This window comes from Panthera leo, chromosome A2, assembly GCF_018350215.1.
Source record: "Panthera leo isolate Ple1 chromosome A2, P.leo_Ple1_pat1.1, whole genome shotgun sequence".
Taxonomy (NCBI): Eukaryota; Metazoa; Chordata; class Mammalia; order Carnivora; family Felidae; genus Panthera; species Panthera leo.
The window spans coordinates 55,005,015-55,024,729 of NC_056680.1; the positions used below are offsets into that span (position 1 = coordinate 55,005,015).

Below are 19,715 nucleotides of genomic sequence, written 5' to 3' on the forward strand. Positions count from 1 at the left end.
AGGCTCCAGGCTCCGAGCTGTCAGCACAGAGCCCAACGCAGGGATTGAACTCACAAACCGCGAGATCATGACCTGAGCTGAAGTCGGACGCTTAACTGACTGAGCCACTCAGGTGCCCCAAGAGCTACCATATTTCACTTGAAAAATCCAAATTTAATTTCCATCTGCTCTTAAAACCTTGCAAGATTTGGCAACTAGTAACAACAGGCCAGAGCTGAGCACATGGCTGCCTGCTGCAACTTTCGATCGCCTTCTCCAGGTCCCTCCTGGCCCCGAGTGAGTCCTTCCCTTGCCCAGGTTCCCCGCCTGGTTCTGGGGGAACCAGCCTGGAGGCCCCAGGGAAAGGGTAAGGGACAGAGGGCCAGCAGGAGAGCAGGCTCGGCTCCCTGCCGTCATGCTGCCTCTCTATACAGCTGTGAGCCCAGAAGGTGGGACGAGAGGCAGGCAATGCCAGACAGCCACCCGGGACTCCACGTATATGGGAGGTGCGGACAGAAGGGGAGTCACCCCGGGACGGAGCTCTCAGTTTACAAATGTGGCTCAGGGAGAAGCTCATGGCTGGGAGCGCAGACGGGAGGTCGAGGGGCACGTGACAAACAGATGGATGGTGGCTCAAATGCCTTCAGAGGACAGCGCTTTGGCTATCCACCTGGCTTGGAGGCAACCATGAGGTGCAAGTTTGGGAGGAGGCCTCACCCACACCCTCCTCCTCCCCCCCTCCACACACTCCTTCCCTCCCTGCCCCCCCCACCCCGCCAAAACCCATTCTCATCAAACCTCTGAACTTGGGATGGAACAATATTTTAAAATTAGGCTTTGAAGGGACACAAGTTAGTGTAAGGTGTCCCCCAGGGTTGAAATATGTGGCTGCTGTGGGCAGAGACCAATTGGAACAAACATCCAAGACTGTCTGCTCTGCCCCAATTAACCCGTTAGTTTCTGGGCAGTAGGGACATTCTGGATATTCCCAGGGAGGGGCTGGGTTTGCAAGAGGTAACGGCGGGGGGGGGGGGGGGGGTTGGGCAGGGAGGGACATGTGGAGGGCTCAGGACGGTAGCGATCACAGATCTGTCCCCAGACCCCCTATTTCAGGATTTTCACAAATGACAGGTCCTATCAGCATTCTGGCTGAGTGCTGGGGTCCTTCCCTGTGTCCTCTGAGAAATTACAATGGGTCCGATGCTGCAGGAACACCTCAAGGGCCCAAGGGCTATCCCAGCTCAGACAGACCCCGGCTTCGTGGCTTCATGTTTTCCTCCCGGGCACACCCTGGCCTGCTTCCTCTGTCTAGGGAAGGCTGGTGCCTTCTGCCCAGCCACCCCTCTCCCCCCACCAACACCACCTCCAGGCCATTCCTCTGCCCACAAGGAAACCGGCCCAGCCCAAGGGGGAGCCAGGGCCCCAGGACATCCTGGCTCCAGATTTTTAAGAGAATAACAATAAAAAGAGTCCAGAACAAAACAGTGTAGTCTTGGAGCTGGCCCAAGCCCAAAGGTTAAGAGAGATTCTAAGAAAAGGATTTCTTGGAAAGAGCCCCAGTTTTTGCCACAGCCTGGAATCTGCAGTATTGTTAGAGAAATTTCTGAGGGGCTGGTGGTAAGGAGGGGACCTCGGGGTGGGAGACTGGCAGGCACAGAAGCTTGGAGGACTGAGGGCCTGTCTCAGGCAGCAGATGGGGCCACAGATCTGGGGAAGGGGACACCAGCATGGGCCGGGCTTATCCAGAACATGGCTCCAGGGTAAGAGAAGGCCTCTGGGTAGAGCTCAGGCTTCCTTCCCAGCTCCTTGTCTCCTGTCTTACTGCTTCAGCACCATGGTCCCCACTGCTCCCAGGATAAAGCCCTACCTCTTAGCCTGACATGCAAAGCCACTGTCACCTCTCAAGCTTCATCACTCACCTGCCCCCCTCAGAACATGTCATTGCTGCCCAAACACTATCACTTGTCCTTCCCTGTGAACATACCAAGCGTCACACCCTTCCACTTCTCATTCTCTGCTTGGCAAATTCCTCGCCCTGCCACAGTTCTGCTCTGAATGTCACCAGAGCCTTCGTCCATGTGAACTGTTTTTGTTCCTGTTTCCCCACATGCCTGCTGACAACCTCAACCCCTCCAGGGGGCAGGCAACGGGTTTAGGACCCAGAGAGGGCAAGCAACGTGCCCAAGGTCACACAGCAAATGGAACAGCCGACAGCCAGTGGCTGGCTTTCACCCTCTCCCTTCTCACCCTCCCGCACCCCCATATCCAGCCTCGGCCCCATGTGCTCACCACAAGGAACGGCCCTTCCGTCTGGCAGAGGCGGATGACCATGACCAAGGGGACACACATCATGGAGGACAGGGCCAGGCTCCAGCCCAGCCCGATGGCCCAGGTGGGGTACACGTAGACTTTGTTGTAAGTCAGGGGTACGTACTTGACGAGAGAGAAGATAAAACATCCCTGTGGAGAGAGATGGGGCAGTCAGGGGGGCCCTGGCATCAGGAGCAGGGGGCTCTAGGAGCAGGGCAGGGCCCACTCAAGGGGCCTTATGCCCTTCCTCACTTGGCTGCCTGAGGACCTCCTCTGGGGCAAACCTGACCACGTCGCTTCCCTGCTCAACACCCTTCCATGGTCCCCCAGTGCCTTCAGGATCCAGTCCAAGTCCCTCAGTCCGGCCAGCAACGTTAGCCAAGAGCTGTGCCCCTTCACCCCTCACCAGCCTGCCACCCCCTCTCCATGTCCGCACTCCAGCTGTCCTGAGATCCTTCCAGCTCCTTAAGCTGCATGCCCTGGGGCCTTAGAACAGGCTGTTCTCTTGACTCGAGCCCTTACCCTCCATCCTCATTTAGCTCGAACGGTCCTGTCTTCGTCTTACGTGTCCAGGCCCTGCCCGGACTCTGTCAGGTGACCATACCTTTCCTTCCCAGAAAGCATACGGTTATAATTGCTTCTTCACACATGCTCCCCCGACCTAACTGAATCGGCGAGGGCAAGCAGGACGTCTCTTTTGCTCCCCTGTTTCTCTAACACCTGGTGCAGCTCCAGATGTACACAGCAGGTGCATAATAAATGTTAGCTGCCTGGGTGAAAGCCTTTCCTCCCTTCCCCCACTCACCCATCTCCATCCCTGACCCCCAGGACAGGGTGTAGACCTGGGTCTTGCCCTGTGGGGGTGTGTCCAGCCCCAAGCCCAAGCCAGTGGCCAGTGGCCATCAGTATCCATGAACAGTGGGGTGCGGTGAGCTCTGAGCCCCAAAGCCTGTGCAAAGTCCACATTTCCCTGAGAAGAGCACATAAAGCTGGTTGGGAGGGCCCAGGGCTTGTTTTTGGTCAAAATTATAGCATCTCACATATGACCCAGGATTGCCTTGGATGGATCCACAACGTAAAAAGGACTTAAATCTTCATTATCTAATAACTGGGGTTTGACGGGAAGACAAATCCACATAAATCAGAATTGGTGGCAGGGGAAGGGAGAGCATTAGGCTACAGATACTTTCCCGGGGGCAACTACCGTTTGCCTGGCCCTGTTGTTGCTTCCATCCCTAAGGGTGGGGTGTAGCTTAGGTTGGGATGGGGCCCAGGAGAGCGCTACTCTGGGCTCTCCCAGCACGAGGAAGCTTAGTACCTGCCCCTTCACATTCCTCTTTCCACTAGGGTGACCTCATCCCACTGCCTGGGGATACAGCCTACCTCTGATCTACCCCTCCCTCATCTCAGGGAGGGACAGAGTGGTGACAGGAGGTGCTCACAAACCACTGTCGAGTGAGGACAAGAACACAGGCTCTGAACCCAACTAAATTCATCTCCCACGATAAACTTGCCAGTTGTTGTGGCTGCTGGTTGCTACAGCTTATTGCATTTTGTGGGGAAAACATGCACCTCAGATGAGAAGGCCACAGCCATACTAAATGACAGCAAACCTAAGGTTGTCGCCTGTCACTCACCTCTCACTGCAGAGCCTCCTTGCCATTACAAACGGGGGAAACCAGGGCCCCAAGAGAAGGGAGGTGCACACTGCGAGTTCACGGCCGTGTTGATTTATTCTGGCCCTGAGAGCAGGGTCACTGAGGGGAGGGCCTGTTCATCCCTCAGCACCTGGTTCCTAAACGCAAGGAACATTTCTGCCATTTGTGCGCCTCATGGCACGAGCCAAGAATGGCCTAGCAGATGTCTTCCCCTGCAATTAGCTCCAAAGCTCACAAGTGGTTTCAAATAATGACAGGGAAGAAGAGGACTTCCCTTCTGCCAGAACCTCTGGGGAAAAGATTGAAATGGAGTGTCTGGGCATGCTCTAACCTGCATTCCAAGATGGCGGGCAAGGGAAACCTGGCGCGGGGGTGGGGGGGCGGGGGGAGAGGAATGTGGCACATCACTGCCCTTGGGTCCTCGGTGGGTACGAAGCTTCCTTGTTCTTGGGAGAGTCCAGAGCATCTCTTTGCTGGGATTTCCCCTTTCTGGACACAACTCCCACCCTGCCATGGAAACACCACACTTCCAGCATCTATGACCTCTCTCCATTTGACACCCTAAAGGCCCCTCAATTGGATCAGTGACCCAAACTGAGCTCACGAGCTCCAGAAGGGCTTGGGGAAAGGTTATGTGCTTTGTTGTGGACCCCCTGAATTTCTTGACATGCCCCGACACACCTTCCTCTTCCGCAACGCCTTGCCTTTGCACGGCCCAGGCTGGTTCCTCTGCCAGGAATGCCCTTTCTATTTTCTCTTCCCGACAAGCTCTTACTTATTCTTCAAAACTCATCTCAAGGAACTTTTGGGAGCAGCCTGCTGCCTCACCTCTCCCAGGCAGAGGTGTCACTGGGCTTGTTACAGGCCAGTGCTTGGCAGGTGCTGAGCAAAAAATGGTTCAGGAGGTGATAAGGTCAAGCCCCATGGACAAAAGGCTAGCACCCACAAGCCAGGCAGGGCAGAACTCACAACACAGAGAACTGGAGTGACCACGGCCCAGCTGTACTTCATCCAGGGTCCAGGCCGGTAGCCAATCATGTCCTCAATACCGTCATAAAGGTTATCGCTGCCTAAGAGAGACAGAGGGAGACAGAGAGTGACACTGTGTCCAATGCCAGCATCTGCCCTGGGAATTGCACAGCAGGGGCTCAAGGGCCACGAGGGGGACTCGAGGGTCTGCTCAAGGTCCCTGCTGCTCAACACCACATAGATCCAAGAGTGGCAGATGTTCATCTGAAATTATGTGAAACTCAAATGTAACTGGGCATCGTATATTTTTGAGGCAAACTTAGGCAGCCCCCAAATCCTGGTGTGGCCAATCCAAGGTCTCAAGAGGATTAAAATAGACCATGTCCGGGTCCCAGAGCAGTAAATCATAGATTTACCCCCTGCACAGACAAATTCTGTGTTTCTCAAAACATACAGTCACACCCTGCACCTTTAGCATGGGGAGAATATGTCATGTGGCCACAACGATATTATTTCTGTACAAAAGGGGAAGCCTTGAGGGGAAATGCCAAGTAGGGAAAGCCTTTGTGTTCAACTCAGAGTGAATTCCCCTTAGAATTCTGTTTTGGAAGCTTCTAAATACAGAGACCCAAAGAAGAGACTTGAGAGAGTATATGCCAAAGTCTGTACTCACCATATATCCAGGCAATAACAAAACATTCAAAGAATGCAACCCACAAAAGGCATACACCGCTAGCTGCATAGTAGTCAAAGAGTTGAAACACATACATGCCACCCTATGAAGAAAAAAACCAGAGAAGGTTGACTTGTTATTTGGTATCCAATTCCCTTAATATATAAAGAGCTTTGACAGATCAATAAGAAATAGAAAACCCAAGAGGAAAATGGGCACAGACTATGATGACTAGATACATGTGTAGAAAGATGCTCAACTTCATGTTTGACAAATTTAATTAAAAAACACAGACACACAGGGGCGCCCAGCTGGCTCAGTCAGTGGAGCGTGCGACTCTTGATCTTGGGGTTTTGAGATCGAGCTCCACGCTAGGTGCAGAGATTACTTAACTAAATAAAATCTTAAAACACACACAAATACACACAGGAAAATGAAAGCAAAAGATGTTTTCCTCAGCAAAAATGATGGGTTTCCGGAAGCAGGTGCTGAAAACTAACCGGGGCCAACAGAGGATACTTCAGTGAAAGCCAACTGCTCAGTGTGGAGCTGTGATCTGCCTTTGGTGCATGCGTGTGTGTGCGTGTGTGTGTGTGTGCGTGTGTGTGTGTTTCTTAAAGACATTTCTAGAGAAACAGTCATTTGCATTTCCAGTAGGAAAAAGTGGTGATGTGAAACCTGAACAGAGTTTGGGAGCAAATGCAGTGATTTGCTGGAGAATGAGGGGTGGTAGGTGGGGAGGGGAGCATAGGACAGCAGGCCCCAGGCCTATGCCAGGCTTCCGTGTTTATCTTAGCGCAAGAATCTTTCTTTTCTGCTGCCTCTTCTTAGACAGCTGGCCCACCTCTGCCTTAGACACTGTACTGTTCCTGCATCTTTTTTCCCTTCTGGATGGAGCCTCCTCAGGACCCCGCCCACCCTCTGAACAGTGCACACTCCCTGCCGACTGCACAGGCCCAGCACCGCCGGTGGTATCTACCAGGAGGTCTGCATTTATCTTTTTGAATGTCTCCACCTCCCCTCCGGGCCTGAGAAGGGCTGTGGCACAGTCGTGGGTGAAAAGAGCTGCCATTAAAATGGATTTCGGCTGAAGCACCTCTCTCCCAGGCATCCTGGGACGAGGGAGAGACGGAGGGCAGGGGGTGGCCAAGGTGTTGCCATGGTAACAGGAGAAAGGGTTGGGAAGTCTGGGTCAACTGCTGGGTCCTGAGCTGTCTCCTGCTGCCCGAAATGTAGGCCAGGTCCCTTGGGCAGGGTGGGATCCCTGAACTGGGTGGGGCCGGGAGACAACCCATCTCGGTGCTGCAGCCTAGCCACTGCCTCCACCAGTGGGAGGAGGGGCAGTACAGCCTTGGACTGGTCTTTGAAGCATGTGTAGGTCACCAAGAGCCCTGCAAGAGGAGGTCCCTCGGGCCAGGTGAGAAAGCCACCTACCTCCGTCACCATCGCCAGCCCCAGCAAGTAGCTGATGCTACATATGAAGGCGATGAAGATTTCCCGACGGAAACCCTTCCTTAGGAAGGATGGGTAAAGATCGACCAAGGACGTGATCTGTCCTTCGACTTCAACAAACTGCGGAGGAGAAGAGAGTGGTTGAGTCCCAGATGCCCAGCACCTCCCCTCCGCTCAGAGAGGAGACTCCTGGCACTCACGGAGTAGCCTGCGGGGTCAAGACCAAATGTGTGAACGTGGTCTCCTGAACTCTACCTGGGGAGCCCCGCCAGCCGGTCTTGCCACGGTGGGCCACTCACAGTCCTCCAAATATCCCACATGTCTGTGTCTTTGGTTCAGAATGCCTTTCCCTTGTCATTTAAGACTTCACTCAAGAATGACAACTTCTCTGAAGCTCATGCTGACCCTCACCTTCTCACACTTGCTGGCACATATGTATTGGCACAAACACCTCCCCCCATCTTGGTCTTGGTCCTTTCTGACACCAAGGGCAGTGCCCCCTCGTCTCTGGGCCTGGAGTGCCCAGGTGGGCTAGGGACATGTGGTTGCTCAGTGGACACATGAAGAATGAATGGGTAACTCAGGGCAAGTCTGGACCCCCATTTCCCCATCAGATTCACACAATGGCTTTAGCTCTGTGGGGAACGTGGATCCACGAGGAAATCCTGCACACCTAAGCGCCCACGTGTGTGAGCCACATGCTAACTGTGACCCCAGGAACCCGTCCCTGGGCTCCCAAAGGTAAGGAAACCCATTGAAGAGGGCCTTCCTTGGGTAATGTGCTAGGATGATTCTCAATCTTTCTAAATCTTTCTAACATATAACTTGGAGACGGAGCCAGATCATTACATGGAGAGCTGCCTCTGTTAAAATGCAGCAGGAAACTCTGTCCTATGGACACTTATTGTCATGGATGTAACCAGTCCCCAATGGACGGGTTCCACCCTTCTGCGGCTACTGGTCCGGGCAAAGACTCCTCCTCTACCTCTATCTTTGGGGCAGAAGCATCCGGAGCACAATCTAGAAATGAAGCTTCAGGACCGAAGGGCACATAGAAGCAGTTTACATTTGGGTGACTACTGCCAAAATGCTTTGCCAGCCAACATACCCTCCAAGGCCGGTCTGTCTGATTCCTTTAAAAGTCGAAAAGCTAAAGCCTTGACCCTTCTGTTCTTTCATCCGAGAGAGGCATTTGGGAAGGATGTTTCCCCAGCATTCCTACAAGAGAGATCCCACCACTTATTCCTTTGGGATGCATCATAGGAGGATCAAGGGATACAAACCGGGAGCGAATCCCTTTCATGGCTGAGAGGGGCTGGAGAAATGATCCTTTGTTGCCAGGAATTCAGGGAAAAGAGGAGCGAGAGGCTCTTGAAAGGGGCCCAAAGAGGAGGGGCTGATGTTTTGACCTCGGACTGATGTGTCAGCCACAGAGTTTTCAACCTAAATTACCACTGAATTACAGCAAACCTGCGGCCCAAACATTAAGCTTCAAAAGGAGTTAAAGACAAAGGTTCTTTCCTTTTTGAGATGGGGAAATTAAAGGCAGGAAGGTCCAGTGTCACTGTGGGGCAGGGTCAACACCAGCACACGCCCCTCATTTCCAAGCTCCCTTCCATTTCTGGAGAACTCCAGCCCCAGCCCTCAGCCCTGCTCCACCGGCCTCTTCAGACCTCCCTCACTTAACAGCTATGTGACCCTGATTTCTCCAAATGTCCGTCTGTCTCCCCTGTAAAATGGGAAGGTCTTGCCTGCTCGGCAGGGAGGGGGACAAAGATGTGAAATCACAAGAGTAAGCTGGTAATTGGGTGATTGCTGCAAACCCACGTCAGGGGATGAGTGAGCTCCAGGGAGATGGGGGCCAGCTCTCTCCTCCACCGGTGCTGCTTGTTATCTCGTGCAAGCATCTGCCTCCACGTGCATGCCACCCCCACCCCATCTCACCAAGAAATACGCAGTGGTCCCTAAGTCAAAGAGCGCTCCCTGCAGATGCCAGACATCCTGGGGTGGGGGGGGGGCAGGCGGGGGGCATTTCCTTGATGGGCACACTCCATCAGTGAGAGGCCTCTGCCTGAGGTTGGCTATGGATCTCTGCACTTCCATGAGAGGAAGCTATTTGGGGGGAACTCCAAGATAAGGCCAGGAGGGATGAACTAGCAGGTCAGGGAATGGGTAGCCCCAGAACCAAGCCCATTCCTGAAACCAGCTGTGCGTGGCCTCGGCCGATCCCTTATTCTTGCTCAGCCTCAGTTTTCTTGGCTCCACAGGGCAACAGTTGTACCCAGCTGTAGAGACGCTACAGATTAAAGAGTTTACATATATATATAAAAACAGGACAGGGAAAGGGCCCCGGAATGGGGAGTTGTATTTAATGGGGACAGAGCTTCGTTTTAGGAAGACACAAAGGTTCCGGGGGCGGGTGGCGGCGATGGTCGCACAACAACATGAATGTACTTCATACCGCTGAACTGCATGCTTAAAAATGGTTCAGATGGTCCATTTCATGTTGTGTATTTTGCCACACACGTACATAAAAAGCCCGACATGAAGACTTGCCCACAGAAACACCTCGCAGGACAGCGCTCTGACTATATCACGGTGCTGGTGGGGCGTGAGACGGTCACCAGCATCTGCAAAACCTTCCCCCCCCACCATCTGCGAGCTCACATTTGGCAAATAGATGCAAAGGAGGGATTCCAACCTAGGCCATCAGACCCCTGAGACATTATGTCCTAGCTCCCTGGGTTCAAATCCTACTCATGCCCTTCGTGGGATATCAATTAGGCAGGTCATTTGAAGGGCTCTGAGCCCTGAGTTCCAGGTTCTGAGTGGAAAGGGTGCCAGCTCCCTCTGAGGCTGGCTTGGAGAGCTCACCAAGATTCCCTGAGCCCGTTGGCCGCCATGAGGCCTGGCTCAGACGTGTGCCTCGCCAGCCAGGCCCCACCTGCCTCCCAGGGAGAAAACTTAATATAAACCACCTCCACTCCCTCCGGAAGCAGCTTCCTTGGCCCAAGAGGCCCATTTTGGGCCCATGGAGACGTCATGCTTTGTCATTTATTAACCACTCTGTTTTTGTTTTTTGCTTTCACTTAGAGCTTTGGAAGAAGTTATAAAAGCCATTTGCTTGGGGCCTCCGAAGGCCAAACTCATTAACGAGGGATGATTAATGGACTCCTCTTGCTGTTTATACAGCTCAAGCCCACCAACAACTACACAAGTATTTTGTTTTCAGTCTCCCAAATGTTTCCACTCTGTCTTCTCTGCTAATCCTGGTCCCCTTCCTGCCAAATCCTTCACTCTGTTCTTGACCTTGCTGGCAGACTGCCTCCTCTCCTCTGCCTGACCTTCTAAGACGTTCCTCCTGTCTGGTTCTGAGTCCACAGGGACTCACCCTGGGCAGCGACTTTGAGGCTGCTGCCCATGGGGTGGGTGGTGAAGCCCTCTCCTGAACTGGCAGCAGGTCTCTGGACCTAAGATTTCCCATGAGGCAGCCAGATACCCAGACCACACAGAAGGCCGCAAAGTGCCTGCCTTTCAGCGATGGACCTCAGATGATGGCCCCAGGGTGGTGGCACCGTGTACAGGGCTCTGGTCTGAGCATACCACCAGCCCACCCTGCGCATCCTAACTCTCCACTCCTGGATCACGCCTGCCCTCTCAACTGTCATCTTGAGACTACCCCAAGGAAAATACACATATCCCCAAGGGAACTCTGTTTTCCAAGCACCACATGCTGCTCTGTATCAGGCACTGTGCCTGGTACTTCATACAAGGCAATGTGGGTAAAATCACACCCATTTACCAGATGAGAAAACGGAGTCTCAGCGAGGGGAGGGAATGTGCCCAATGCCACACAGCATGGGGGCTTGGAACTGTTACTCCGAAGCCAGTCTCAGCCCCTGGTTGGCTCTCACTGACACACCCCATGGAGGTCTGAGCCCTGGAGGGGCGGGACACAGGGGTTCAGAAGTGCAGGAAAACAGTGTTGGTATAGATGGAGTCGTGCCTTGGGAGGGCAGAAGCTGGGCTGGCCAGAGGACAGGGTGGGCCTGAGCGAGGCTCCCCAGCGCTGGAGGATCATGGTTTCACTCCGTGGGACGCTACTCACATGCGCCAGGAATCACAGAACACCATGTGTGGTTTGGGCTTCTCTGGCTGCACTTAGGACAATCAGTGACAGCTTGGGCAGGCACTGTCGCCCCTTCCCTGAACTGCCTGCCATGTCCTGGGCCCCCGTGTGGACCCTCCACGGAACACATCATCATCACCACTTGGCCTTGACCTTCTATTTCCTGTCTTTAGTTTCATTTTAACCACACGCCTCAGGTATCCATTTCCCCTTGCTGGGGCCAAAGACCCGAGCTTTGGGGCAGACGTCCTCCTCCTGTTGCCCTGAGGCCTTTTCTACCCCTGGGGTCTTGGAGGAACCCTTGCTGGCTGAAGCTGGTGCAAGTCTGATGTGAGGGCGGGAAGGGAGGGAACGTGTCACACACGGCACGGTGAAGGGCACCTTCCCAGAACCACACTCCCCCGGGCACTCCCTCTGTATGGCGTCCCCTCGATCTGGACATACCTGGCTATCCAGTCCGAGCAAGAGAAGCATAATAAAAAAGAGAATGGACCAAAACGTGGGCAGCGGCATCATTGTCACAGCTTTTGGGTAGGCAATGAAGGCCAGGCCAGGACCTAAAGGGAAGAGAAAATGGGGAGGGGCAGAGGGGGAGGCACATCAGTGACCCGGCCACCCGGGGCACTGGAGCTCACACAAAGACACTCGGGACTGAGGCGGTGTCCCAAACCCCAAATGCAGGGAGGAGCCGGGTCTGAATCTGTGCCTGGGGGAAGAGCCCAGGCCTGCCTCCCTTTCGGATGGGGTGCACTGGGGCTCAGGTGGGGCCCCGTTTTAGCATCTGTCTCCTATGCAGCAGTACAAGTGGCCTCACCCACCAGAATCTGGCAGACCTGGCCATTTGGGGGCGGGGGATGGGACCGAGCCTGGGACCCAGTCTGCCGGCTTGGAAAAGGAGGGCTCCCCAAACCAGAGTAACCAGGCCAACGTTTGCTGGAAGGAAGCAAAGGGGGAAAGATCTGGTTTATCGGACTACCGAAGCCCCCGTTGGCAAAGAAAAGGTTTCTACTTCTGAGTTAATGACTAAAACATTGTGAAAGAATACAGAACCATGCCCTGCAGGGCAAACCTCGCTTCAGGGGTGCGTCTGTGCACCCCACTGAGCAATGTCAGAGGCAAGGCCCAAAGTTAAAGGGAGGTGTGCGCGGGGCAAGACCCCAGGCTCCGGAGACCTGAGACTTCCATTCAGGTCTCACTCCACCTTCTCTTTGTGTCACCACGCACCCCTGCAGGGACCTGCTTCCCCACCTGAGAAGGGAGGGGCAGGATCCAGGAAATGACTCCCAAGGAGACTTCTCGTGCTCAGATTTTCAGATGCTGAGCCCACTTCCCTAGAAAAGGGCTTCTGGTTTCTGAGGAGGGGACTCGGACAGAATCTGGAGGCCCGGTGTGGGAGACGGGAGCCCCGCCAGCTCAGGGGGCATCTTTCTGCCTGGAAACATTCCAGAGACATAGAGAAATGTCTCCTCCTGCCTCCGGCGCGTCTGGGGGGAGAAGCCAGGGGTTAAGACCTGTGGTTCTAAGAGGCGGCAGCAAGCAGCAAAAGAAAGGAGGCCTGAAAGGGCCCGGGCTGAAAAAATAAAGTAAGATCCACAACTTAAAAAAAAATAATAATAATAATAAAATAAATAAATAAATAAATAAATAAAAAAGGTCAAGAAATGTGAAAACAAAAAGGGCTAGAGGCCAGGATATTTAGAGCAGATATCAGAAACCAAATGACTAGCTTAAGAATGAGAAAAAAACAAAACAAAACACAACAACAACAAAAAAACCACCAAAAAAAAAACAAAAAAAAAAACCCAACCCAAAAAACCTTTAAAATAAATTGGAGCCAGAAACCGCACAGTAGGGCGTTAACCACAAATGTGGCAGGCAAGGGCGAGTCCTTCTACTGTCCAGAGTCTACTCGGGTATCCTCAGGCGTCGATGGTAGCAAATCCCACGAGAAGTGGTAGAAGGGGCGGTCCTACCAAAACCCCAAAGTCCAAGCTGCAACGGAAGCCCCATGTGCACCTCGCTGGGGCCCCCCTGGTCCCCCTACACGTCAGCTCTGGCCCGACTGGTAAGCGTCACTGCGTGTGGATTCAAGTCCAGCCGACTGCGAGACAGATGTAAAATGGGGCCCCCCAACCCCCACCCGCCACCCGCCGCCCACCTCCCGCCGCCCGCTGGGGCCTGGGGGAGGTTCTCAACACGCTCGTTTCTGTATTTCAGTTTTGCCTTTCTCAAGCCAGCCTCTGGGAGAGGGTCTGAGCATCTTTCTCTAAAAGCACACGGGGAACTATAGAGAGAGAAGTCCATGTGAAGTCACGCAGCTGCTCCGAGCACCAATGCATGCCCCTCCGCGAGCAGAGAACGCGCCGCTGCACGTGCCGTGTATACTCCGTTCGGCCAAATAATTATCTTGTTCAAATGCACTTCGCTCAATATGGTGCTTGTTAAAAGCTTATTAGAGAAATAATCACCCTTGAGGTATCTGTCAGCTGTTCAGACATCACCGTGGGGAATAAACAACAAGGTCTTTGAAGTGGACAGGAGGAAGAAAACAACTTAGGGTGATGATATATACACATATAAAAGTACCTAGTTGTCCACAGAGAAAGATCTATTTTAGATATCGAGATATATATATATATATATATATATATATATATATATATATATCCCACCACCAATTCACTCCATGCTCCTGGCAATCACAACTGCTTTGCAAGCCCTCAACTGAAAAAAGCCGCTGCAAAGAAGCTGCAAATGGTCTCCCCCTCATCACTGGACCTGCCAAACTCCCAAGTGGGTGTGGATCTTTCTGGAATTAACTTTCTGTGTCCTCAGTCCCTGGCCTGCTTCTTGGGGCCCTTGGGGAAGGAAAGCTATGTCTGATGGTCCGACCTGGGACTGGGGGCCAGCGGAGAGATGCGTGGGCTTGCCACACTTGTCCTGCGACACTGCGGGGCGGGCGGTGGGGAGGGGGCAGAGAACGTCTTTGCCAAGCAAGGATGAGAGCAGGGCCCACGGGCTCTGAGGTCAGAGAAAGTCAGAGGAGCTCAGATGCATTCTCACACAGGGAAGACCAGAATTATCACGTGTGTCCAGGGTGAGTGGGAAGGCAGGAGGCAGAGGACGTCCTCGTGGCAGAGGGGCCTGTCCAGGAGACCCCAACTCGGATCCTGATCAGCCCGAGCAAGGCCCTTGCTCTCAAGCCACTGGTCTCCTCATCTGCAGAACAGACGTCTAAATGCACAATGCTGAGGTACTCCTGACCCCCAACGGTAGGGTTCTGTGGCTGAGAAGCCAGGATGCCACCCTGTTTTCAACAAGGGCCAGAGCAATGCCATGGCAAGGGCTCTAGCTATGCCTGACTCTGGTCTGTGGTGGTCCCTGGAGTTAGGACACTAGGCTGTCCTCTGGACCTGAGAGGGGCCTCAGCCCAGGACCCTCGCCTCTCTCCATGTGGGCCCAGAGAGGTCGTGAGAAATCGAGAGGTCGGGTGCAGCAGAGGACATGTACAAAGTTACCAAACCTTCCAGGCAGCTGATGAGCACCCACCTGGTGAATGGGCAGGACAGGAGGGAGGTAGAGAAGCCACAAAGATAGCCCTTGGGGAACTCGGGAGCCTGTGGTTCCTGTTCCCGTATCCAAGCCACTGCAGTTCTATGGCTGCAGTTCCAGGACTTAGCACTTCCGGCAGCAAGTCCTAGAATACTGTGATTCTGAGGCTCTAGGATTCTAGCAACTGAAGGCTTTGTCATTTTCAGGTTCCAGAACCACCTTCCTGGAGCTCCAGGATCCCAGCCTAGGATCCCAGGCTTTGCAGAGTTCACGATTCTAAGACTTTCCTCTACTTCCGGAAGGAGCACCCCACCAACAGGGCCCCACGCCTCCAGGGGGTGACAGTGTCCCCATAAACTACCCCCAAACTGGGTCTGTCACGGTCCCAGCGGGCGACCGCCATGCCCACCGTCTCTCTCCCACCCCACTGCCTACGGTGGTGGCTGACACAGGGCAGACTCCATAAATCAACAGCATCGGTGGAATGAATGAATGGGTTTGCTAGAGGGAGCGCGCTGGGAGCAAAGTGCAAAATACAGAAACCAAAGCTGCGAAGGTGGTGATGGAATGCCGACTGGTGGCTGGCTTGGGCCTGAGTTAGGAAAGTGGTTTCTGTTGCTGAAACCAGGAGTTTGCTGGGGAAGGAGAGGGAGGGAAGACCACACAAGAGTAGCTAAGTATTCCCCCAACTTAACCAACCCCCATGTTTCTGCTAGCCCCTTGGGCCAAATTGCAAAGTGCTTAAAATTTAGCTTTTGTACTCTTTGATACGTGGGGGACATCTTGGTGGGGGGGGTCCGTTTCGGAAACCAGGCTCGTCCCCCCCCAAAGCCCCCTGGGGTCTGGCTTCATGCCTGCAGTACTTGGCTTACACACTAGGTGGCAGTGCCCACCACCACTGCCACCAATACCACCATACCTGACTCAGCCACATCAGCAATGTCCACCCCTTGCTCTTGTGCCATGAAGCCCAGGATGGAAAAAATTGCGAAGCCAGACACAAAACTGGTACCACTGTTCAGGCATCCCAGCAGCATACAGTCCCTAAGTTACACATATGTCAGGGAGCAAGTTAATTCACAACACAAGGAAGCCACGCTCCCTACTTCTTCTCTTTTTTTCTTTAAACATCATCATTTCTAAGGTTTACCAGGCCCGCTGGCGCGACACTTGCCTGTACGAGTTGTACTTGTACTTGTTGTAGCTCCCCAGAGAGGTCATGGCCCCCAGGCAGATGGCGTAGGAGAAGAATATTTGTGTCCCGGCATCGATCCATACCTATGGGGGTTGGGGTGGGAGTGGTAAGGAGAGAGAGAAGGGGCCGTTAGGACCAGCTTCCTGGAGGGGGCAGTGCGGGCCCTGGGCACCTCAAAATGTGCAGACTCTTGACTGCAACGAGAGCATTTGTGCTGGAATCCAAGGCGTCTTTGAAGGCAATACTGAGCTGCAAGGAAGCCCAGAAGTCAAAGAAACCCCCAGGCACTGAGCGTCAGGATTAGGAGGATGGACTTTTGAAGCAGACAGATCTGAATTCCAACTATGAAATGATTGTGGGCAATAGGACTCCCGCCTGGAGCCTCAGTTTTCACATCTGTACCATGGGCTCCACTGCCCTGACGCACAGCACTATCATGCCTATTTTTGGAAAATAGATTCAGCCCAGTGCAGGCACAGGGTAAGACCGTGAAGTCAAGGCCGCTATCGTTACCGTAACTGCTATTGTCTGGGGACCCCCAAGTTGGAACGGGGGGTATTCCCGAACGGATTATGCAGGCAAAGCTGCTCTCCAGAACTTTCCTTAAGGAGCTCCCGATGGCCACAAAACTGCCTTCCCAGCTGTCCTCTGATGTTGGCCAAGCCCCCTCTCACCTAGGAGAGGGCGAGAGGGCAGTGGGGAGGAGACCCAGAGCAGCACAGGACCTTAAAGGCAACTTGAAGGTTGAGGATCCCAGGGACAAAAGGTCCTCAAATGGGCCAGTAAAACATTGTAGGGTGTTCTCCAACCTCCCGCGGTCACATGGCTGACTGCCAGGAGCCAGACGTTCAGTATCTGCCCCCTGACATTCCAAGAGCTCATCGCCAACTCTGAATTCCGACCTCGGCCAAGGAAGCCAGAAGCGGCACTCCTGAGCCGACTCTCCCATCCCCACGAGGCAGCCCTCTCGGCCACTGCGGGCAAAGGCCAGGGGCGAGGAGGAGGCTGGCTCCTGAGACCAGCCCCCCTTACCTGGCACAGGGCCGGAAGAAGACTATAACTGGCTGGCCTCAGGAGGCCTCGACATGAAAAGATACGCCCACAGCGGGAAGGGCCCATGTGCATGGTGAACAAACCGCCACAGCCCAGCGGAAAAGTACCGGAGCCGGACGGCCCGACCAGATGCGTGTGCCCAAGAACCGCGGAAACTGGGCCGCCAGCTTCGCTTCCCCCTCACCCTGCCCTGCCTGGCCCCGGGTGGGAGGGAGGACAGGCTGCCTCCTGGTGTACCTGTGGGTCCTCCAGGCGGCTGATGTCAGGGTACAGATAAAACTTGATGCCTGCGCCTGCACCGGGCAGTGTCAGTCCACGGACCAGCAGCACCAGGAGCATGGCGAAGGGGAAGGTGGCCGTGAAGTAGACAACCTGTGAGGGACGAGAGGGATTCAGGGGAGCCCGTGGCCTCACCTGCTGCTGTCAAATTCCAGCATTCCCTCCGGAGCCGAGGGTCTGGAGCTGAGCCTGCTGCTTCACTTGCTGTGTGACCTTACACATATCGTTTAACCTCTCGGGGCCTCAGTTGCCTCACCTGTAACCTGGGTATCACACAAGTACTCACCTCACAGATTTACTGAGATTCAATGAAAGCAATCCTATGAATATTTACTGAATATCTAGGCCCTGGAAATAGAGCGGTGGACAAGGCAGAAAACAAATCCCTGCCCTCACGAACAGACACTCTAGTGAGTAAAGAAGGAAAATGGAAAGTAAGAGTGTGAACTATCAAGTGTATGTGTAAAAGGCTGACCCCAGTGGTTGGCATGTGACACTCAGTACGTATTAGCTAACATTACAACTTTTAGTACGACTCTTACGGTTCGGGATCAGTTAAGTGTGGGTTCAAATCCCAGCTCTGTCCCCTCTCTTGCTGGGTGGCCTTGGGCATGTTGCTTAACCTTTCTGGGACTGTTCCCTCATGTGTAAATGGAGACAAAAGTAATAAAAGACCTTTGTCAAAAGCTGAGGTGAGTGCCTGGCACTTCGGTGCTCAAGAAATGGGGCCTGTTGTTGACTCTGATTTTGTAGGAAGGACATGACAACTTCTAGGAGGAGATGAAGTCTCTAAAGCCCCTTGGCCAGGAGATGGGGAAGAGCCTCCACTCCCTTGGGGCCGTGGGAGGCCCACGGCCTTCCCTGGATCACACAGCACATCCCAGGCAACCTAAGGCCCATTGGAGGTGGGGACCAGAGACGACCGAGGCTGTGCCGTGCCATTGCCAAGGGCCTGCCCTCCATATCCTCCCCTGTCCTGAGAGCACTGGTCTTCAAACACCCTGCGGCCTCAGTCCTCTTAGATGGATTTCCCAATCTTTTCCTTCAACCTGAGAAGTTTCCAGGCAGGGTTTATGCCTGGGAGGGGCTCAGAGGTGCACGGCTCTGAACAGACAGCGAACTCCTGGTACTTCCAGCAGGACACTGGCTGAATGAGGACTCCCCAGGCCCGAGCCCACTTCGTGCTCACTACACCCCCCCTAAACTGGTGTGCTGGCCACCGTGCTGACAGAGGAGGAACCGAGGCTCAACAGGGCTTGAAGACTTGCCCAGGTCATCTAAAGAGCACAGGACCTGCACCCAGGGCCCGTGGAGATTAACCACCTCGCTCTGAGCAAAGGCATGAGGTATTTCACATTGCCGATGGAGCACATACAGAAAGGTCATGTTGACCACATGCTAAGACTAGGTCGCAGAGCCCCTGACTCCCTGGGGACCTCAGAAAGGAACGACTATGTAGCCAATGCACCCATTTTACAGGTGAGGAAACAGACACCCAGAGAGCAGGCTGAATGTGTCTGTGGTGCTGGGGGGCGGGGGCGGTGCTCGGTTGCTGCAGCCAGAAGTGCCCAGGTGGGTAACAGAGGCCAATGGAGGGTGACAGGCCCTGAACCCCACCGATCTGGCACAGGAACCCTCACTGGAGCACAGTTCTTGGATAGCCGACATCCCTTTGAGTAGAAATAACTAGAAAGGGCCTCTGGAAAAGGGCAAGAAAAAAGCTCTCAGGACCCGCCTGGCTCGGCTGCCCTCAGCCAGTACTGCCAACCAGCATTTATTGAACGCTTACTGTAAGCCTGGTACTATTCCAAGTGCAGTAACTTCTATACTTAGTTGGTCCTGCCCTACCCTAGCCCTTTGAGGTAGGTTTCAGTACTATCTTCGTCTTTTTTTTTTAATGTTTATTTTATTTTTGAGAGAGAGAGACAGACAGAGTGTGAGCAGGGGAGGGGCACAGAGAGAGAGGGGGAGACACAGAATCCGAAGCAGGTTCCAGGCTCTGAGCTGTCAGGACAGAGTCCAATGCAGGGTTCCAACCCATGAGCTGTGAGATCATGACCTGAGCCGAAGTTGGGATGCTCAACCAGCTGAGCCACCCAGGTGCCCCGTGTTCATCTTGAAGGTAAGGAACTGAAGCCTTTGCTCAGAGCAAAGTGGTTAATCTCCACGGGCCCTGGGTGCAGGTCCTGTGCTCTGTAGATGACCTGGGCAAGTCCACTGCTTGCCCACACAGGTCACACCGCACTTAAGAGGCAGAGTAATAAAAAGCCCTTCTGTGGGGCGCCTGGGTGGCTCAGTCGGTTAAGTGTCCCACTCTTTTGTTTTCGGCTCGGGTCACGATCTCACAGTTGTGAGATCGAGCCCTGAGTCGGGCATCATGCTGAGCATGGAGTCTGCTTAAGATTCTTTCTTTCTCTCTCTCTCTCTCTCTCTCCCTCTCCCTCTGCCCCTCCCCTGCTCACACTT

The 19,715-nt window shown here is 53.9% G+C and overlaps 1 protein-coding gene across 2 annotated transcripts in view; it reads right to left on the minus strand.

Annotated features, from left to right (window-relative positions):
• The window catches only part of SLC6A6 (solute carrier family 6 member 6), an 87,616-nt gene that overhangs the window by 5,009 nt on the left and 62,892 nt on the right, over nucleotides 1–19,715 (minus strand). For both annotated transcript variants that reach the window (XM_042911650.1, XM_042911660.1), the window contains 8 exons: nucleotides 17,208–17,342; nucleotides 15,897–16,000; nucleotides 15,642–15,766; nucleotides 11,615–11,727; nucleotides 7,024–7,161; nucleotides 5,590–5,692; nucleotides 4,917–5,017; nucleotides 2,269–2,439 (listed from right to left, as the gene is read on the minus strand). In XM_042911650.1, the coding sequence (XP_042767584.1) occupies nucleotides 2,269–2,439; nucleotides 4,917–5,017; nucleotides 5,590–5,692; nucleotides 7,024–7,161; nucleotides 11,615–11,727; nucleotides 15,642–15,766; nucleotides 15,897–16,000; nucleotides 17,208–17,342 (990 nt within the window). The remainder of the gene's footprint in view (nucleotides 1–2,268; nucleotides 2,440–4,916; nucleotides 5,018–5,589; nucleotides 5,693–7,023; nucleotides 7,162–11,614; nucleotides 11,728–15,641; nucleotides 15,767–15,896; nucleotides 16,001–17,207; nucleotides 17,343–19,715) is intronic.